Here is a 22,543-nt window from a genome sequence, read left to right as displayed (position 1 = left end):
GTTCTGTGCCGCCTAGGGTTCATCCCTTCCAGGGAGAAGTCGGAGGTTCTCCCCTCTCAAGATTTTGTTTTCCTCGGTTATCGGTTCAGAACCGATCTGGGGTTTGTCCTTCCACCAGTGTCCAAGTTCGAGAAGGCCTCTCTGTTGCTTTCCGTTCTGGTCGGTACGGAGCGAATTCAGGTCCGATGGTTCCTTCGGTTCCTCGGTTACCCGAATTCACTGGCGGATGTCGTTCCCTTGGGTCAGCTTCACATCCGTCCGCTCCAGCTGTTCCTTCTGTCAGTTTGGTCTCCGGCGTCTCGGCAGTGGGATGTGTACATTCCTCTGCCGGAGTCGGTGAAGGAATCAGCTCGTTGGTTGACTCTCGAGAGCAATGTCTTGGCAGGAGTTCCTCTGGTTCGGGCATCTCCTGCTATGACCCTTTACACCGACGCGTCCATGACCGGTTGGGGTGCATACCGTTCCGGTCAGACGTCGGCGGGGGTGTGGTCGGGGGAACAATTTTCAGAACACATCAATGTTCTGGAAATGCGTGCTGTTCTGTTGGCCCTTCGGGGTCTTCGACCCTCCTTGCAGGGCAAGGCCATTTGTCTGGCGACAGACAACTCCACTGTGGTGGCTTATCTGCAGCGCCAGGGGGGCACCCGTTCCCCGGCTCTGTGTGCTTTATCCACCCAGGTCCTGTTGCTGTGTCAGGAGATCAGTCTCGATCTCACGGTGAGGCACCTTCCAGGTCGTCTGAATGTTCTGGCCGACACTCTGTCTCGGTCTCGGAGCCCGGTTCTCACCGAATGGACCCTCAAGCGTTCGGTGTTCCGGTCTCTTTGCCTGGTTTGGGACAGACCCCATGTGGATCTGTTCGCCACGGCCCTGAACTTTCGACTCCCTACATTTGTGTCTCCGGTTCCAGACCCTATGGCCATGGCGGTGGATGCTCTATCCCAGGACTGGTCGGGAATGTACGCGTATGCGTTTCCTCCCTTCAATCTGGTGGGCAGGGTGTTGGAAAAGATCCTTCTACACCCTTGTACTGTGTTGCTGGTTGCACCGCTCTGGCCTCGACAACCTTGGTTTCCTCTGTTGCTTCGGCTGTCGGTGGACTTCCCACGCAGCATCCCACCCCTGTGGGATCTGCTGTCTCAACCGAGGTCCCGACAGTTCTACTCGGGACCGGAACGGCTCCACCTTCACGGTTGGATGCTATCTCGGGAAGGCTCACTCAGACGGGCTTTTCTCGAGAAGTTGCAACTCGCATCGCAGGATCACTTAGACCTTCGTCTTCCGCCGTCTACCAATCTCGATGGTCCGCATTCGGTGATTGGTGTGTCGGACGGTCGATTGATCCAGTCTCTGCCTCTGTTCCCGTTGTAGCTGACTTTCTTTTGTCTCTGTTCCGGGACAAAGGTCTGTCTCCGGGAACTATTGCAGGCTATCGTTCAGCCATTGCTAGTGTGCTGGCTTTCTATGGTAGCAAGTCTGTGGGCTCGGACGCTTCATTGTCAGCTCTCATTAGGGGCTTCTATATTGAGAAGCCTCGTTCACGACAATTGGTCCCTAGGTGGAATTTAGCACTTGTGCTAGATTCCTTGTTAAGGGCGCCATTCGAGCCCCTCCAGTCGACGGATCGGAAGTTTCTTACTTTCAAGACTGTGTTTTTGATAGCCTTTGCTTCCGGTCGCCGCAGAAGCGAGATTCATGCTTTCAGCAGATCTCCTTCTTGCCTTCGTTTTTCGGCTGGCCAATCTTCGGTCTCAGTGACCACTGATCCCCCTTTTTAGCTAAAAACCAGGTTCCCGGTTTCACCCCAGGGCTTGTGGTTATCCCTTCTTTGGCTTCAACTCTGGATGGGGATTGTCCTGATCGCCTGCTCTGCCCAGTTCGGGCCTTACGTTACTACTTGGCCAGAACAGAGGGGAAGGGGGTGGGGGGACACTCGTCTAGGCTGTTCCGGTCTCTCCAGCCCGGTCGCTCTGATATCTCTGCAGCGACCATCTCACCCTGGATTGTTCAGACTGTTCGAGCTGCGTATGAGTCGGCAGGGGATCAGTCCTTGCGGGTGTCAGGGGTTAGGGCTCATGAGGTTCGCGCTTTAGCTACTTCGTGGGCCTTATTTAATGGTTCTTCTTACGCTGAGGTCATGACAGCTGCTGTTTGGAGGGGTCATTCTACGTTTACGGAGTTCTATCTCCGATCTTTGTCGGGACAGTCTGACGGATTGTATTCTTTGGGCCCTCTTGTGGCTGCCCAGTCCGTTGTCTGTCCTCCCTCTTCTTTTGCATAAGCCTCATTATGTCTTCTCCGCGTGATCCGGAACGCTGGTCGTAATCAGGCTTTGTGTCACAAAAGGAAAGGGTATTTTGAATTTTTCCTCCGGGGGTATGGGTCCTATTGTTGGAACCCTTCATCGCTCCACGGAGACACCACTGCGGTAAGTCGAATTCGCATTATAATGACTGTGGTAACGTATTTTGAAATAGAATTGAGGTTTCTCTTGTGAAACCAATTTCTATTATAAATACTTACCACAGTCATTAGGTGAGTTCCCTCCCAGCCTCCCCTTGTCTCCTTGGCTCTCACTTTTTTGGGCTTTGGAATTATGAAGTGGGAAGCATGGCTTCGTGTCTTATCAAGTGCGTGAATACTGCCGTCTGATTGGTGGGTTTCCTAGGGGTTCCCCATGGGGGAAAAATTCTTTATTTACGTATGTAAAGAGCCAAGTAAGGTTGGAATATGCATTATAATGACTGTGGTAAGTATTTATAATAGAAATTGGTTCCACAAGAGAAACCTCAAGTTCAATTTAAAGACTCGGAAAGCATGCATGAGTCTTGCATGAGTGTGACAATAGGTTCACCTTTTACTGTCTAATAAGTTAAATGGGTCAGTGAACACCAATCAGCATTGGAGGCACTCAGAGGAGACTATGTTTTAAGTCAGATATAAGCCTCAAACTGTCCAATAAGTGAGAGAACGAACAGGTCTCGGCCCGAACGGGCCTCGACAGCCATCCTTTCTCTCACGTATTAGACAGTTTTAGGCTTATATCCATAACTAATTTCAGGTAACGTCCTTTTGCTTAACTTCTGCACTTTATCTCAGGCAATATCCATGCAATAAAATCGTTTTTGTTTATTCATATTTGAAGTTACTTGGCAGAGAAGAGGACCATATTTATTCTGACTGAATACTATATTGATATATATTGACATTATATCGTGTACCTGATGTCAAGTGCACTTTAAATTATATGAACATTAAGTGTATTATATATCAATGTAAAGTATGCAGTATGGATCAATAACAATGTTTCATACCACTGGTTGTTTACTGTTAAAAGGTATCATAATCGATTTTTGATGGCTCCCATTGGCTTTAATTAATACCATGTGATCTCCTACAAAATAGTTCGCTGCTTGAGTATAACAATATTTTAATTTGCTGCAAAGTCATAAACAAATCTGAACAATACCCCTGCCTATCAATAAATACAGATGAAAACAGTCTTGGTTTCTTTGATGCATCATCGAAACAGTGATCAATTCGCAAACGCTTTTGTGATCGTGGCTCTTGATATGACGACACAGTTAAAAAAGATGAACATGATCGATGTACAACCGTTGACTGATTCACAGCTGAATGAACGTAAGAAGTTAATGACGACAGTGATTAATTCTACTCTAGATCATTGATGCTGGCTCCTCAAGGTGTAGAACTTTCCAAGTAGGCTTCCAGTTCTTGTGATAAATAACTAGTCTAACGTGATCATCAATTTAACGTTCACCACAAATGACTGTCCGTGATATGTTTACTAGTACTTTAAATCAAGTTTAACTACATGGGGCATATCAGATATATTTTTATTGCATATTGTTGTTTCAAAATAGTACAATTGTATAATGACAATTTTTTATCAATACGTAGATTTACCGACCGGGATTAGCAGTACTGACATCGGACCTCGGCCTCTGTTAATACTGTAATTCCATGTAGATAAAACCAGTTAACGATCTTACGTAGTAGCAACATGCTATGAATACATTGTATCGTTTGAAACCTTTTTCAGAATTAAAAAAAGAAATGCAATACTGCTTTATAGTTAGATTAATAGGCACAGACTATTTTACATGGTAAACAGTAAATAGAATACTGTATGATATATACGTACTAAAGAATAATATTCTGTAAACAAATAAAGTCCAACGTAGCATGCCTGGACAACTTTGAAAATAATAACAGCTCTCACCAGAATATCATATGCAATGACACCTCTGTAAACAAGATTAGTAGTATAAAGACATAACATGCCAGCTCTTGCACAGGCATTTACCTTGTATGTAAATCAGTTTTGCAAAGACGTACACAATACAGCTACTCACAACATTAACTTCCGTTCCGACAGGCGAATTCTCGATGACATTGCCGTCGTATTTAAGGCTTGTAAACACTGGCCTGTTGTCATTGACGTCACTGATCGTTACGGCAACCTCCACAAATCCCTACCAAACAAAGCAGGTGTAAAGTGTTACTATTTTGTCTGTTGCATGTAGCATTTTGTCATTACACACCTTTTGTCCATTTACTACACACAGTTGTCTGTTTCGGTATATACATGCACCACATATTGTTCTGGGATACACAGTTTTGTTTTGGGGGCTATCATAATTTTTTCAGAATGCACATGTACTCTTTTTTTCTTCTGCTGTTTAACGTTATTGCGTAATAAAAATCCATTTTGTTGCCGTATGTGTGTGTTATGTTGTTTCGATATACGAATAATTGTTTCCTTATCAATATTAATTGTTTTGGTATAAACTATGTACACCGCATATTGTTTCGATATCTATATATCCCGTATGGAAGTCTAACAAACGTAGAATGTTTATCATCAGCTAAACGATTTCTCTTAAATAGCTATAAGAATCGATGTTTGAAGATTTTGTATCTCATGTCACTTCATTAATATACTCACTGTACGTGTGGCGTTGCCGTTGTCTGTGGCGATTACCGTAAATGTGTATCTGCTATTGACACACTGGTCCCTGTCGAGCGTACCATTGGTAGTTATAGACCCATTCATCTGACAAAAACAATTCAAAGGTAGGGTTAACGCCTATGGAGATTTAACATTAGCGTCGGCCCCCACTTGGGATTTCAAAACAAGATAAATCCAAAAAGGTATGGGTATAGGAAGCTTAAATCAGGAACAGTTAGTTTCAGATTTCATTTGATGATAAATGGGACCTCCTTGACTTACACCTGTGTGGGTGTTAAAGGTGCAGTAATACAATTCCTCCTAGAGCATTTAAATGGCACAATTACTATAAACTTATATCATCATCGTATGCAACGTATTTCAACTGTTATTTTGTTACCGAATAGTACACTATTTCAATAAAGAATTGTTTTTTTTTATTTAAGATTTAAGCAGAAAAGTGTGTAATTTCTAATGAGAAATTTTCCATTTTTGACACGTTAATTCATAAAGTTCTAAAACTAGTCTATTTGTCTTACTTGTTCAAAAGTTGGCTACCAATAATATCTTTCAACATCAGGAATTTCATAAAAATTGAAAACTGGTAAATTTGTCGTATACTACTTTTGGTTCAAAAAAAGAAAAACATAGCTTTCTTTCCACATTTCCTTGAACCTGTGTTTCTTCATGACTAAAGGTCATTGGGTGTTGATATTTGGTAAAAAGGTTTTTCATGTAAATGAGTTTAAGTGTTGATAATTTTGATGACCTTGAACTTTGTTCAAGGTCACAAAAACCAAATGTGCCGAAATAATTTTGTGTATGGGGAGTCAGACAAGGGTATCTTTCATTGCTTTATTTGTTTAGAGATAACGATATAAAATAGTGTAATATCCCTTCATATTTTATTTATGGTCAAAAGGCTACAAAAATAATAACTAGAACTGTAAGCCAAAGATTAACTAAAACCTCCGCTCCTATATAAACCAGAACTGTAATCTAAAGGCTAACTAAGGCAAAGCATTGCAAATTAATCCATTGTCTCCCACCAGTAATTATGTATGTATATATGTTACTGACATACTTGTACTTCCTCCCTATGCCAAAACATACTTTCAAACCACATCTTGATAGCCTAGATGACCCACTTTTGCTGAAATCGTTCTAGTAGTTAAGGAAGAGTTATCAAAGATAAAGATTTTTTAACAAAGGGTCATAACTCCTTAAAAGGGTCGAAATGAACAAATACTACACTGATGCAAAACATCAGGGGGTAATTACCATATCTGTAAGCTTTCATGAAATTGGCCCAGAAGTTTCAGAGGCAGACAAAGTGTTTTTCAACAAAGGGCCATTACTCCGTAAAAAAATATATAGTCAGATTGAAAAAAGAATTCCTGGATGCACACCATCAAATGGTTGTTACCATATCTGGAAACTTTCGTTGAAATTGACCCCTCAGTTTTGGAGGACATATCCGGACAAGGATTTGTCAACACAAGGCCATAACCTTGAGGGCAAAAAAGGTCAGAATGAAAAAATAATACCTGGATGCACAACTTCAGGTGTNCACCCCCACCCCCACCCCTAACTTCTTTGCGGGGGTATAATAAAGTGTATAATAGTTTTGTTATTAAGATTAATTAATTTATTTTTAGATAATTGCATAGCTTTGTCTCTAACACAATCTTAAACCTACAGTAGTTCTTCAGAGGAAAAATTACTATGACAGAATGAATATTCATGAGTTGTTACTGCTGCACATAACGTGAAAACATGCCTAACATAATAAAGTGTTTTAGTATGATACAAAAACAGAAAATGAATCGGCATTTATCATAATAAACATTGATAGTCAAATCTTCAAGGTTATGTGAAATTGGGCATTGATCATGTTTGGCATGCTAAAAAAAACTACATTACCGGTTTTGATATTATATAGAAATGATTCTGTAGACAGAATACATATATAGGAAGTTTTTAAAGAAGTTTAAAATATAGACTACCATTGTAACTATATAAAGGCAAGTTGACAATGTTAGTTTTATTTTAAATTTTGTGGAAATTTTGCATGTTTTTCCAATTAAAAGTATCACTACGTTTACTTCATGTCTACCAATATGACTTATCTAGTATCAAAATAACAGTAATTCTATACAATTTACATTATCATAATTCATTTCCAAGTTAACACATTTGCCTGTGATATTTATCGGTCATTTTGTTAGGATACCCCCGTCACTCAACCTGGTGTTATGCAGGTGGTCCACTACGGTTATCAGTAATAATTATGAATAATCATTTATGCAGTTATTGATCATTTTTATGTATCTACATATGGCATAGGAATAAAGGAAATCAAAGTGGGGGCCAAATGTTGACCCCACCTTTGAAGATAAAGTGAATGCATTCAATTAGTCATATATATGTATATACAAAATATATTCAAATTTATGCCATGGATAAACGGTCAATTGCTTGCAAGAAACAAAACGAATCGTTAATTACTGACTCACCGGTGAGATGATGAATACCGGTACGTCTGTTGACATGATACGGTAGGTGATCTGGGTCCCTGGGTCGTTATCGGTAGCCGACACTACTCCTACTAAAGCACTAGGAGCCTCGGCGAATTCGTCATTTTCGGGAACAGAAAACGAGTACAATGTTTCGTTGAAGACAGGGTCATGGTCATTCACATCAATAACGGCAACAGTGACATTAACCTGAGGGATAAGAAATGAACACGCTTAGTGTTTACAAAATAAGCCAGGGATTACGAGTAAAAACAGCCAAACAACATAAGTAAGCAGAAAATGATGAGTATACGTTAACGGGAATGGAGTTAAAACCAATCTCTAATCAAAATGCTGTAACGCTGGACGGACGGACAAACGGAAAGTTAAAGACACTAAGCGTTCTCCACCATCGAGCGGAGGCATGGAAACGCCTTTCTCTAGATGAAAGGATTGGAAACAAAACAAAACGTTTTGTGTTTGTATCGTTAACAAAGACAAAAACCAAAAATCAATAATACCGAATGATTAGATCAAAAACTCTGGAATAAAAGCTGATGAACATTGTAAGTTACATAACAAACGTGCTATGTCTTCTATCAACTTAGGTAATGGAACGTACCGTTGTAAGGTATTTCCCGTCGGTCGCCTCAACTTGTACAACATACGGTGTGGGATGCGTCCCGACAACAACCCTCTGTTTCAAGGCCAGCACTCCGTCCTCATCGACTCCGAATAGGTCTGTAATACGTACAAACCATTCAAGGCAAATATCATTACCTACAACTCTTATTGTTATTAAACGATAATTGAATTATTTAATATCGAGATTGTTATAGAAATAGTTCATACACAAGACGTTTTGGAACATATAGTGAAATATCAAAACAATTTTCAAATAAAAAAGAATATTATTTTAGCTCTATACCATTCGATAAGATTAAGTGAGTTATGTATAAAACATCAATATCATAGTCAGTCAAATAGGCATGGAAATTCATTAAAATACACAGCTCTCAATATTACTTGCAGACTCGTTCGTCTAGTCTAGGCAAATGTATGAACCCACAAAGTCAACATAACGAAAGAAATGAGCATGAGCCGGAAGAAATGTTACTGAAATTTCTGGTTCGAAATCCGAATTATTTGTAGGTATTCTGTTTTTCCCCCACGAAAAAAAACATTTTGCAGAAAGAGAAGATACTGGTAATTCATTTTTGAGTGTTATTTAAACGAGATAAATCTAAAAAAATATGATGTGTTCGTTACATTTTCTTTTCTTGTCTTGGTTATAACATTTCTATACCCATAATCTAATCCCATAATTTCCTTTTATAGTTATTTTTGTAGTCTTTTGTGTTCCTCAATCAATATACCGGAGAGAATTAAAAAAAATAATACTGATATTATGTTTTGAATGGAATATAGTCTTTAACAGGAGGTCAAACACAACTAAAGACTTGATGGCTGGGACAAGATGGGATTATCTCACCTCAGGTGAGATAAAGTTTAAATGATAATGATGTTTACGAAAAAAAACAAAAACATTGTTTAAATAACACATACAGTAAAATGTTTTATTTACCTTCATTAAAGTTATTTCTGTATTTATCGAGAAAAGACAGAACCGAACTAAAGGTGGTTCAGTTGTGGTAACATTAAAGTCTAGAGTAGTACCTCTCCTATAGTTAAGAGAGGCATACTGTGAGCTGTTTATCTCACAAAGGAATTCGTTTACGTTATTCAATACCTGTGCAATGTAGAGAAAAACTTTGAAACCAGTCTTACCTGAGTAATCCATTATGGAGTAAGAAACATTCCTGTTGGTTGGAAGTGCGTCCTTGTCCGTAGCTGTTAAGTGTATAACAGAGGTGCCCGAAGGCGACCCTTCCATCACAGTTGCACTGTATGTAGTTTGGAGGAACACGGGGGCGCAATCATTGATGTCATCAACGTTGATAAAAACCTTAAAAGGTAAACAATATAATACTGTATACAGTTTTTCTTTTCTCAAATATCACGTGTATTTGTAAAAAGTTACATTTAAGTTAAACGATACAAACAGAGGCGATTACTCGTGTTATTTAAAAGAGATTTTGCCCATAAATACAAAATAGAGTAAATACAAACGGTTGCAGTTCCTGACAGACTAGTGTCACCATTGTCGGCCGCCTGAATCACCAGTGTGTACATTGACGTATCTTCTCGGTTAAGTGATGTCAGAACATTTATAACACCCTGCAACAGTAAAACAGAGTATATACTTATTCTCTCCGGCCAGAAAAGTATCAAGGCGCAATGTAATATCTGCATTTCACAATGTGATTTCGCTCTCAACAATGAAAATAGTTGTGTATATAATTCAGAAATTTTCGGCATCATGGTGAATATTTCAAATCATTACTGAGAGTGAACAGGACAAAAGTTAAGTTGCGGAAATCATCTCCCAAAGTTCAATATGTAATTACCATGCGAGTATATATTTATTTTGAAGAAAAATAGATTATCCAGGGTATGTTTATTTATTTGTTCAAATCTTACCGTGGTGCTATTTATAGCGAAGTGGTGCCCGAAGTCCTGGGATATGATGCTGTACACCAGCTCAGCATTAGGCCCCTCGTCGCGGTCAGTAGCCTCGGTATCGACAGTTAAGTGTTCACTTTTCGGACCTGACAGACGCCATGTAAATAATCCCTTTGTTAATGTGGCCATAAGGGCATGGTTAATAAGTAATCGTTAAAAGTAAACAAGTAAACAATCTATAAATTACAATTTGTTATCAAGCAAAATACTTAGTACGTACGCATCGTGCTATCTGGCTTGAACATCGTGTGATCAAGAAAGGCTTCAATCATACACAGATACACTGCGCTTTCAATAAGCCTGTATAATAACACTTACGTGAGAAAATGCCGTTGTCTATTGCAGAGTATAACACATATTTGCTATCATACATGATAAACAGAATATCATATGCCTTTTCTCTGGCTAGTTGTAAGAAACGTCTAATGGTATTAAAGGTACTATATACGCCTATCATCTACTATTGGTCATATCCTGGTTGTTTTAGTTGTTCTCCCCATCATCCAGGTTTTAATGTTTTTGTCTTTCCGGGTGAAACTTTCATTTCTAAAAACATGTATTTATTGATGTTCTGTTAATCTTTTCGGCAGTATTGACATGTAAGCTATCGTTACTTAATAGAGATCGCTGACCGCAAATCGTCCGCCATGTTTGTTTGTGCAACGTTCCTGGCACAACTGTTAAGACAAAGGAATCCGAAAAATAACTTCCGTTCTGTTGCAATACAAGATAACTTCACGCTGTTTAAACACTTGCCCCTCCTGATCGTACACATATTGCACGTATTTCATGCAATTATGGAATTCAGATTATTTTTATCCATGATTTACACACCTAGCCTGAACGGATATTCATCATGGGCGAAGGCAAAGGTGAAAACCGTAAAAAATGAAATAAGTTGATCCTGACTTGTTTTATTACATGCCATTTACATTCAACCCACCAATCCTTCATGCCACATTTTAATCGCTCAAAATTAAACGGCGTCATAATCCATTAAAGCCTGTAACACGTATTTCTATTCTTGGAGTCTGTAAAATATTTACAGAGATAATTAGCAGCAGTCAAATTCTAATTTAGAATAAAATCTGTAATATATTTACAGACATAGACAGCGAGAATATCCTAATTTATTTTAGTAACGATCTGTTACACTGTAACAGATTTACAGACTCGTCACGTGACATTTCCCCTCCAGTCAGTGTTGGAAATTAGCACCAGGCGTATAATAAGCGGTAATATATCATTTGCAACATTTTTATAAAGTTGAAATAGTGATTTAGTAACCTGAGGATGGTTTTATTTCCAGTGGCTGTATTACAAAATAAACGTACATGGTACTACATGTATTGACTGATTGTTTTTATATATATATACCTTCATCCACTGTTTCGTTATACATCTCTTCTAGAAATTCGGGTTTGTTGTCGTTAACATCCAGCACGGTAATATTCAGGACTGTCGAGGTCTGCAGTGATAAGTGTACATAACAAGACACTTACATTGTAGCGGTACATATAACATGAAGCTGTAAATAAGACCCTGTATACCAAAGTGCCATGCATCTTAGCTTCCTGAAAGACATATGCAAGACCCCACACTTGTTTTTTTCTAACAAATCAGAAAGTACGAGTTAATTGCGCAAACGAATATATATATATATATATATACGTCCGCGCAATAAATGAGTGCTTTCTGTGATTCGTTAGAAAAACACAATTGTGCGGTCTTGCGTTTATCACATACCTTCCGTATTTGGAAGAGATCGATACAAAGATTTTATAAACTTTGATATTTTTGCAAATACCGGGAACTTTTCAGTTCACCATGACAAGGGGATTGCCATGAAAAGTAGTTCCGGCTAGTAGGTAAATACAACTTTCCATATTGGACATTTGCAATACAGAACGTTGTATTTCATGGTCTGAAAAATGATTGTATTACTATAACAAGATTCAACAGGTATGTGATAAAGAACTGTATTCAACGAATGCCTCTTTATATTAAAGTATTTGCTTTAATGCACATGTAATGAATATATTCTTACAGTGTGATTGGCGGTATCTGTAACGCTAATTTCCAGGCTATACGATGCATTGACTTCACGATCAAGCTGTTTATTGAGGATCACGTATCCAAGTCCATTGTCACTCTTTACGGAAAATAGATCATGGGTATCTGAAAATATCGAGAAGAACAATATAAGAACGGTATTAAAATGTTTCGATTATTCGAAAGAACAAAGTTAAACACCAATACTGATGACACATTTCAAAAGATATATGTTTATTATGTCAGACCATTGACAATAGTGTACTGGAGCTTTCGGTCGTCAAGGTGATCTGCATCCGAGGCACTGAGTTGATAGAATCTGGAGCCGACAGCGATGTCCTACAATAAGGAGGAACACATTTTGGAGAAGAAAAAAATGTAATATGAATAAGGAAACACGATGCCTTTCTGTTTTAAGAATAACGACGTAAACATGTCTTTATTTTCCTGCAGGACATGTACATTTCACCTTGACAAACATGAAAGATAAGAACAATTTGTTCCTTAAAATAAGTCGTTTGCATAAAAACATGCAAAACAAAAAAGTTTGATATTTGACAGGTTTCCTTTGCATTATTGGATTAAAACAAGTGCTACAAAAAACAAATAAGTCGTTTTCTTGTTACATAAACTGTATACTGAAGTTGCAAAACCTGTAATAGGTATCAATGATTTATAGAGAAATAAACGTGGAACGCTCGACAGCATAGAATTTTGTTAAGCAAACGATATGAAAACTTTGTTTATGTCTTTTCACACATTACCTCTCTTATTGCTGTCTGGTATGTTCCGTTCGAAAAGATGGGAATGTTGTCGTTGACGTCTAGAATTACAACTGCTAACGTCATTGTGTTGTTAAATATTCCGTCACTGACTTGAATCTGTAAAATTAAATACATGTCATAACAAATACAACATACAGATGACCATTTAAGTGCATTACATGCGCGATTTCATTCTGTTACATGTGAACAGTCAACGGAATCGTGTACTGTTACTATCCAAATGAAGAACTAATTGATGAAGAGGCACTTATTTACGTTGTAACTATTTGTTTCATAAGTGTTGTACAATAAACAAAAGTGATTTCTTTATATTATAAGAGCTATTTCGTTTCCATTTACATAGTTAGCTCTGGGGGGGAAATGTAATGTTTTCCTTTATCAATAAACAAATATCTTTTTCTATAATTATCATTCATTTTATCATTTTTATTAATATCATAATTTCTTTTTACGGAATGTGATTACCGTCAAATTGTAGTGAGTGATATTCTCGAAGTCCAGAGGAGATTTGTTGATTACACATGCAGAAAGTGACCCATTTCTTTCCTCGATTCCAAAAGAGGCGATATCATTCAGAATCTCGAAGGTTAACTGCAGCGTAAAAATATTACAAAAATATATAATGCAGATAAAAGGTGTTATATTCAATAGAATAGTGTTTAAAAAACATCTGATCACCACCCACTAATTAATTAGCTTTGAGATATTAGATGTATTTGGAACAATAATTTGATGGGTTGTTTTTATCCTGTATTAGAATTGTGATTTTGTTTCTTTCATACGCATTTTGATATTGAAGTCCTTTCCTGCCTTAACTCCAATGAAACAAGCAGATATTTGGCCAATTATTTTGGATGCCAAGTACCTGCGGGTTGCTGTCTCTGTCGATTACCAACACGTTTTGGATACATGTTTCAGGAGGCGTTGATTCCAACACGGAAACCGTGGTGTGTTTAAACTTGAACACTGGAGGTTGGTCATTCACGTCCAGAACGTCAATGTCAACCTGGAACGATAGTGACCTTCTCAATGTAAATACAGGGAAGGTTATATATCATCAATGGTTGTTGACAATTGCTATTATATATATGTGTAGAGGACACCCGGTCAGTTACTTTTGAATTAAATTTATATTTATTCGAGGGAATATATTTTCAAATATAATCATTTGTAACAAGAAAGAGAAGAAGGTAATATGGGGTTATTTATTCAGTAGATAATATAATTGGCTCAATAAAACATAGGCAACAAGTTATTTAATGAACACTGGAAAATCATGTTTTATTCATCAAATTACCACATGCGATGTTAGAGGCCTTAACATTGAAGCTATGAAAACCAAAATAACAGGATTTCTTAAATTTTTACAAGTGAAATATCGGAAATTTTCATTTTGATAAAACTAATATCTTCACTAAGAAATTTGATATCGTTAGACCTTTTCGTCGTTGTAGTAAAAAAGAACATAAACATAAAATTTGATTGTTTTCGAGTTGAATACCATGTACATTTGCAACGTATGGAAGAATTTTTACTCGAGGTTCGCGTTCTTCGTGTCAAATATATGCGCTATTTACGGTAAACCATGAAAATCCCTCTCTATACCAGAAAAGATATGCAGCATATTTGTAGATAAAGAGTATAGATATCAGATATTTTGATATGAAATATGTCATACAAGGCATCAGCTTACCAAGGACGAGCACATCCCTTCGCTATTGGTGGCTGTTACTGTAAGTATGACATTAGGTAATGTTTCACGGTCCAATATTTCCGTCGCCTCAATTACTCCCTGCAGTATTAAAACAAAGGAAACGCTAACTAAGCAATGACAGTAATATATATACATTTGTATTTACTATAAGTTGTTATCATATCAACTTGCATAAATTGGAACATGCAACCCCTTTGTATTTTTTCTAACAAACTTAAACATTACACGTAAACCTATTACAATAACCTACGGAATGCCACTAGAATTACATTTGGATCAGTGATATTGTATAGATGATTCGTATTATTACGCCTGGATCCATGATAATGTTTTTAAGATGACGACATAATGACATATGATACAGAATTACGAAATTAGAATTATTTTGCATAGTTAAAGGATTGGTTATTGGGGCTGATGAAAGAAACATGATGATGTTTTAAATGCATATTTTAGAGATGTATCTACAATGCATTTTTTTTTGTGAGATTTTCCGTGATTATAGAACCTTATAGTATACGTACGGTCGAAGTATTTATACGGAAGCCCTCGACATATGGAACCAGGTGATAGAATATTGTCCCCGCATGCTCGGTTGTTGTATTGACGTCTGCTATTTCTACTGGGACTGGTGTATTTTCCTGTATCCTAACGTGTATAAGGCTAGAAGATTTTTCAAACACTGGTTTACCTTTTGTTCCAGTTGATAAACGCAGAGTGGTTGTATCATTTAACCCGCCATGGTCTGTGACGACAAAATGCAATACGACGGTTTGAATAAAGCTAGCTGTAATATTCTGTGATGCATATATCTTGCCTGTCCCTGAGTTTACATGGAATGTGTCGTCATCATTTAACAAAGTGTACTTGAGTTTGTTGAACAAGTAAGGACTTGTGTCATCTGGATCACTTGCCGTAACTATTCCTACCAACACACCAGCTTCAACATCTTCAACACTACACACACTTGTCACGTTTTTCACGAAATGGGGCCTCTCATTTACATCAATGACATTCACAACGACTTCTGCTGTAGCAGTCTTGGAATCTTCAGCCATGTCTCTGGCTTCTACAACCAAATCATATGACGATGCATTTTTGAAGTTCAATGTACCATTGACGTAGACGAAGCCAGTTGATTGGTTGATAGTAAACCGTCCGTAATCACCGGATACAATGGAATATACCACGGAACCTGCAGGTCCACACATATCTGTATTCGTAGTAATCGGACAGTCGGCGTCCGTCGCGGATACGTTGACAATACTGTATGGAAACATCTGGTGTTCGCTAACGTTCACTGTGTACAAATCATCACTGAACACTGGTGCGTTGTGATTAGATGTATCTATACGAATAACCATATGTGTGGAGTTAGACTTAGGGGGCGCGCCGTAATCTACCACATGGACCTCCATATTGTACGTGCAGTTCACACTGAGGTGGACATGTTCGGCGGCAATCCTCACATCACCCGTGTGGTCGTCTATCACGAAATTCCCCTCACCACCCGATAAGAAGAACGTAAATCCAGAGTTCGATATATCGTTGTCCGTGGACCCTATCGTTAATACGTAGCTCCCAGCCTTGGCATTCTGAGGAATGGCGCCGGTGTACTCCGTTTTGTTAAACTCTGGAGTGTTGTCATTGATATCTGTCACATTGATGGTGATCAGCTGTGATCGTGTATGGCTATTTACTCCATCAGATACGAATATTTCCAGGTTATATATGTTTATATCTTCTGCATCGAGTAGAGAATTGGTATACAAAGTCCAATTATCGAAAATAAATTTCGAGTTGTTTACCGTTAATGTCAAGTTTTCAATGGGGGTATCGGGATCAACCGCAAAAATCTGTAATATATCATGTAACCGCACATGTTTCATGTTATTGATTATCATACATATATATAACATTGTTATTATGTTTTATATAATCACGAGAACCATTGATAAACAAATCATGTATACCATTGTAATGTATTATATATACTGTGATACATAACTATGCATATAATGATTACATAATATTTGTATTATATTATATACCATGGATAGTGATTATCATATTAACCGTTGTTTTACATTTTCTTCGCACTTTTGCTACATGTATATAGTATTGTTTTAAATGTTCACATATCCCATTGTTACAGATTACTAAATACATGTACATCACTGTTATAGGAACTTGCAATTATTGATATGAGTAAATCTATACTATACGATAATGCGATGATTCGAGTTATACGTTATACAAAAATTGAGATACATATATTCTTCAAATGGTATGGCTAATATACCCGAAATAAGACATTTAACGAGATATTTGCATAAATTAGTGTGAATTGCATATTTCGACTGCAATAGTGATTGGTATCAGCACAATCATGACAGGATACTTGACATGGTCATTTTGTTAATTGCTTGTATACAATGTAACAACCCTGCATAACTTCGTCACCAAAACCATACAACGGACACAAATGAGTTATATCTTTCTCCATTTACTCATGAAGAAAATGTTGAACATGTATTTACAAACCTTGATAATCGAGGTTTTAATAGGCTCGTTTTCTTTTACAAATCCCACCAATGAATCCATTATAAATGTTGGGGCCACGTCATCTTCATCTATAACAATAACATGGACAATGGTCTCGTTCGTTCGAGGAGGTGTCCCACCTATCACATAAAAATAAAACACAATAAGTTGCTTGTTTTAATTTAGGCATAGCTATCTTGATCAACGCACTGATTAAGCATTCAAGTAATAAATAAAACATATAACTGCATTTGTCTTTTTCGGCGGTTGTTTAAATGTTCAAATCTTCATTTTAGCGATCTTCATCCCCACTACGAATAAGTATACATACCGTCGTTTACTTCTGCTTCTAGTAATTGAACTTATCGTCGTTTACGTTTTCCATAGCCAGTTTACTTAACGATATTCATCTATACCACTGGTATATTCTCTTAACGTCGTTTACCTCTACTACGAGTAATTTACATATCGCCGTTAACCTTTGACACTAGAAGTATACATATAGCCGTTAACCTTTGACACTAGAAGTATACATATTGTCACTTAGCTCTTACACCAGAGGTATACATATCGCCGTTTACCTGTGACACTATAAACATACATATAACCGTTTACCTGTGACACTAGAAGTATACATATCGCCGTTTACCTGTGATACTAGAAGCATATATATTGCCGCTTACCTCTTATACTAGAAATATACATATCGCCACTTTCCTCTTACACTAGAAGTATACATATCGCCGTTAACCTCTTACACTAGAAGTATACATATCGCCCTTTATCTGTTACACTATAGGTATACAAATCGTCGCTAACATCTTACATTAGACGTGTACATATCGACGCTTACCCCTTACACTAGAAGTATACATATCGCCGCTAATTTCTTACACTAGAATATACATATTGCCGCTTACCTCTTACAATAGAATTATACATATCGCCGCTTACCTCTTACACTAGAAGTATACATATCGTCGCTAACCCTGACACTAGAAGTATATATATTGCCGCTTACCTCTTACACTAGAAGTATACATATCGCCGTTTACCTCTTACACTAGAAATATACATATCGCCCCTTACCTCTTACACTAGAAGTATACATATCGTCGCTAACCTCTTACACTAGAAGTATACATATCGCCCCTTACCTCTTACCCTAGAAGTAAACATATCGCCGTTTACCTCTTACACTAGAAAAATACACATCGCCGTTCACCTCTTACACTAGAAGTATACATGTCGCCGCTTACCTCTGACACTAAAAGTATACATATCTCCCCTTACCTCTTACACTAGAAGTATACATATCGCTACTTACCTCTTAAACTAGAAGTATACATATCACCGCTTACCTCTTACACTAGAAGTATACATATCGACGCTTACCTCTTACATAAGGAGTATACATATCGACGCTTATCTCTTACAGTAGAAGTATAAATATCGCCGCATACCTCTTACATTAGAAGTATACATATCCTCGCTAACATCTGACACTAGAAGTATACATATCGCCACTTACCTCTTACCCTAGAAGTAAACATATCGCCGTTTACCTCTTCCACTAGAAAAATACACATCGCCGTTCGCCTCTTACACTAGAAGTATACATGTCGCCGCTTTCCTCTGACACTAAAAGTATACATATCTCCCCTTACCGCTTACACTAGAAGTATACATATCGCCGCTTACCCCTTACACTAGACATATACTTATCGCCGCTCACCTCTTATACTAGAAATATACATATCGCCGCTTACCTTTTACACTAGAAGTATACATATATATTGCCGCTTACCTCTTATACTAGAAATATACATATCGCCGCTTACCTTTTACACTAGAAGTATACATATCGCCACTTACCTCTTACACTAGAAGCAAACATATCGCCCCTTACCTCTTACACTAGAACTATACATATCGCCACTTACCACTTACACTAGAAGTATACATATCGCCGCTTACCCCTTACACTAGAAATATACTTATCGCCGCTCACCTCTTATACTAGAAATATACATATCGCCGCTTACCTTTTACACTAGAAGTATACATATATATTGCCGCTTACCTCTTATACTAGAAATATACATATCGCCGCTTACCTTTTACACTAGAAGTATACATATCGCCCCTTACCTCTTACACTAGAACTATGCATATCGCCACTTACCACTTACACTAGAAGTATACATATCGCCGCTTACCCCTTACACTAGAAATATACTTATCGCCGCTCACCTCTTATAATAGAGATATACATATCGCCGCTTACATCTTACACTAGAAGTATACATATCGCCGCTTACATCTTACACTAGAAGTATACATATCGCCCCTTACCTCTTACCCTAGAAGTAAACATATCGCCGTTTACCTCTTCCACTAGAAAAATACACATCGCCGTTCGCCTCTTACACTAGAAGTATACATGTCGCCGCTTACCTCTGACACTAAAAGTATACATATCTCCCCTTTCCTCTTACACTAGAAGTATACATATCGTCGCTAACCCTGACACTAGAAGTATATATATTGCCGCTTACCTCTTACACTAGAAGAATACATATCGTCGCTTACTTCTTACACTAGAAGTATACATATCGTCGCTTACTTCTTACACTAGAAGTATACATATCGACGCTTACCTCTTACACTAGAAGTATACATATCGTCGCTTACTTCTTACACTAGAAGTATACATATCGCCGCTTACCTCTTACACTAGAAATATACATATCGCCACTTACCTCTTACACTAGAAGTAAACATATCGCCCCTTACCTCTTACACTAGCAGTATACATATCGCCACTAATCTCTTACACTAGAATAGACATATTGCCGCTTACCTCTTACACTAGAAATATACATATCACCCCTTACCTCTTACACTAGAAGTATACATATCGCCCCTTACCTCTTACACTAGTAATATACATATCACCCCTTCCCTCTTACACTAGAAGTCTACATATCGCCGCTTACCTCTTACACTAGAAGTATACATATCGCCCCTTACCTCTTACACTAGAACTATGCATATCGCCACTTACCACTTACACTAGAAGTATACATATCGCCACTTACCTCTTACACTAGAAGTATACATATCGCCGCTTACCTCTTACACTAGAAATATACATATCGCCGCTTACCCCTTACACTAGAAATATACTTATCGCCGCTCACCTCTTATACTAGAAATATACATATCGCCGCTTGCCTCTTACACTAGAAGCATACATATCGCCACTTACCTCTTACACTAGAAATATACATATCGCCGCTTACCCCTTACACTAGAAATTTACTTATCGCCGCTCACCTCTTATAATAGAAATATACATATCGCCGCTTACCTTTTACACTAGAAGTATACATATCGCCGCTCACCTCTTACACTAGAAGTATACATGTCGACGCTTACCTCTTACACTAGAAATATACATATCGCCGCTTACCCCTTACACTAGAAATATACTTATCGCCGCTTACCTCTTATACTAGAAATATACATATCGCCGCTTACCTCTTACACTAGAAGCATACATATCGCCACTTACCTCTTACACCAGAAGTATACATATCGCTCTTCCATCAGTTGTTATAGATACCGTCGTTCATCGCTACCATTAACATGTATTGGTACCACCGTTTCACGCTACCGCTACAAAGTATATGTATCGTCGTTCACGGTTACTGCTACTTGGTATACTTACCGTCGCTCACCTCTATCACCAGTGTGTACTCCTGCTGTCTTTCGTAGTCCAGGCATGATTCCTTGTTAACACTTATATGTCCGGACGTGGTGTTTATTTTAAATGTCCCACAGTCGTCATCGCCGCCTATTATTTTATACTGTAGGCTGTTCAGGTCATCAATGTCAAAGGCGTGAATCTAATAACATATTATTCAATGTGAACTTTATGTATGTCAGCATACATAGACACATCTTTACTGTACCGTTCAGGCCCGATATGCATTAAAATATGCTTCATACAATACAGGTGTTGCATTTTGGATACTAATATATGATACAATAGTCACAATACTGTTACAATCATAACAAATTGATGTATCCTGTATGTTGATCCAAATGTTTAAGATATGACCTCCGTGTATCTCTCTGCTATATGTCGTTCGTTAGTTAACAATAAGTACACCACATTTGTAATTGTATAGCCTCTATTTGTTTCCGACTCGACTTTCGCATTATATGTATCATGCATCTGTTGATGCAATGGTACTGAGTGCATCACGCACAGCAATAATGTGTAGGACGCAGATTCTTCTGTCCGTTGCTGTTATATTCATTTACTAGTACCCGGGCAAAATGAAATTAAATTTGCGTTTTCTATTTTACAACTCATACGAATAAAATCCTCAATATCTGAAATATTTAACAGCCAAAATGTAGAAATGCCCTTTCGGCCTAATCCAGTCTGTATATCTTATTTCTTAGAAATCATTGCAGAGCATTCAATAAATGGTGTTAAGCTAAACCTTAGAATAGAAATTTATTACATATTATAAACATTCATTCAATCGATTTTGTTGTTCTATGATATTGACATGCAATTTGTAGTTTGACTGCTTTGTGCCTACCTGCACTCAAAACTATAATGCGATTGGAAACATATATAACTTCATTTGGCATAAAATGAACTTCGCAAACTCCGAACTTAAATATAGTGAATTACACTGAAAATAGTGTTGTGTTTCAAGTATTCTTTCTTATTATTGACGTCTGTAACACTGGTCTCTCATAGCCTATATATATAAATATAATGACAGCCGTACCTTGCTTTAAAAATATTTTCATTCCGACCGTATACGGTTATCGTGCAATAAACAGTTATACAAGATTGTTTTTGTTTATAAAACAGGGGCAGACCTAGTGGACTGTGCTTGGTTTTATAACAAGCCTTGACAGGGGCTTTAAAAGCCTGCAAATGCATTTGCAGGTTCGATCAGCTTTTCTCATGAAACGTTAAACTTTAAGGAAACAAGCCGCTCGAGGTCTATATGATTGTGCAGGCCCAGTGCGATAAAGAGCAGCTTTATACTGTATCACCGCATCGTATATAATATTTTCCCGTTTTACGTAGTATGTATATGATGTATAGATTAACGTTTGTAATAGTAAAATGTATCGTAACATCAATGCGGTACCTGAGTAAGAAGCTGCCCCGACGCTGTGTTTTCCTGGACATGCGTTCTGTATGTAGCATTGGTGAATTGAGGAGTATTGTCATTCACATTGAGTACGCTAACGGTGACGGTGGCCGTGTTACTGTTAGCACCGTCCCAGACTATCACTCTGTTGGTTATGACACGCTGATCTTGGTTTTCGTAATCAAGTA

The 22,543-nt window shown here is 37.9% G+C and overlaps 1 protein-coding gene across 1 annotated transcript in view; it reads right to left on the bottom strand.

The window, feature by feature from the left end:
- Positions 1-22,543, bottom strand: part of LOC110451854 (cadherin-related tumor suppressor-like) — a 112,379-nt gene that overhangs the window by 23,916 nt on the left and 65,920 nt on the right. Inside the window, exons 42-50 of the mRNA XM_021500067.1 lie at positions 12,119-12,249; positions 11,449-11,539; positions 10,030-10,157; positions 9,619-9,726; positions 9,277-9,454; positions 8,111-8,229; positions 7,489-7,698; positions 4,970-5,077; positions 4,377-4,496 (exon numbers count right to left, since the gene is read on the bottom strand). Of these exons, the coding sequence (XP_021355742.1) occupies positions 4,377-4,496; positions 4,970-5,077; positions 7,489-7,698; positions 8,111-8,229; positions 9,277-9,454; positions 9,619-9,726; positions 10,030-10,157; positions 11,449-11,539; positions 12,119-12,249 (1,193 nt within the window). The remainder of the gene's footprint in view (positions 1-4,376; positions 4,497-4,969; positions 5,078-7,488; positions 7,699-8,110; positions 8,230-9,276; positions 9,455-9,618; positions 9,727-10,029; positions 10,158-11,448; positions 11,540-12,118; positions 12,250-22,543) is intronic.

This window comes from Mizuhopecten yessoensis, unplaced genomic scaffold, assembly GCF_002113885.1.
Source record: "Mizuhopecten yessoensis strain PY_sf001 unplaced genomic scaffold, ASM211388v2 scaffold6217, whole genome shotgun sequence".
Taxonomy (NCBI): Eukaryota; Metazoa; Mollusca; class Bivalvia; order Pectinida; family Pectinidae; genus Mizuhopecten; species Mizuhopecten yessoensis.
This window is presented reverse-complemented; position numbering and strand designations above follow the sequence as displayed.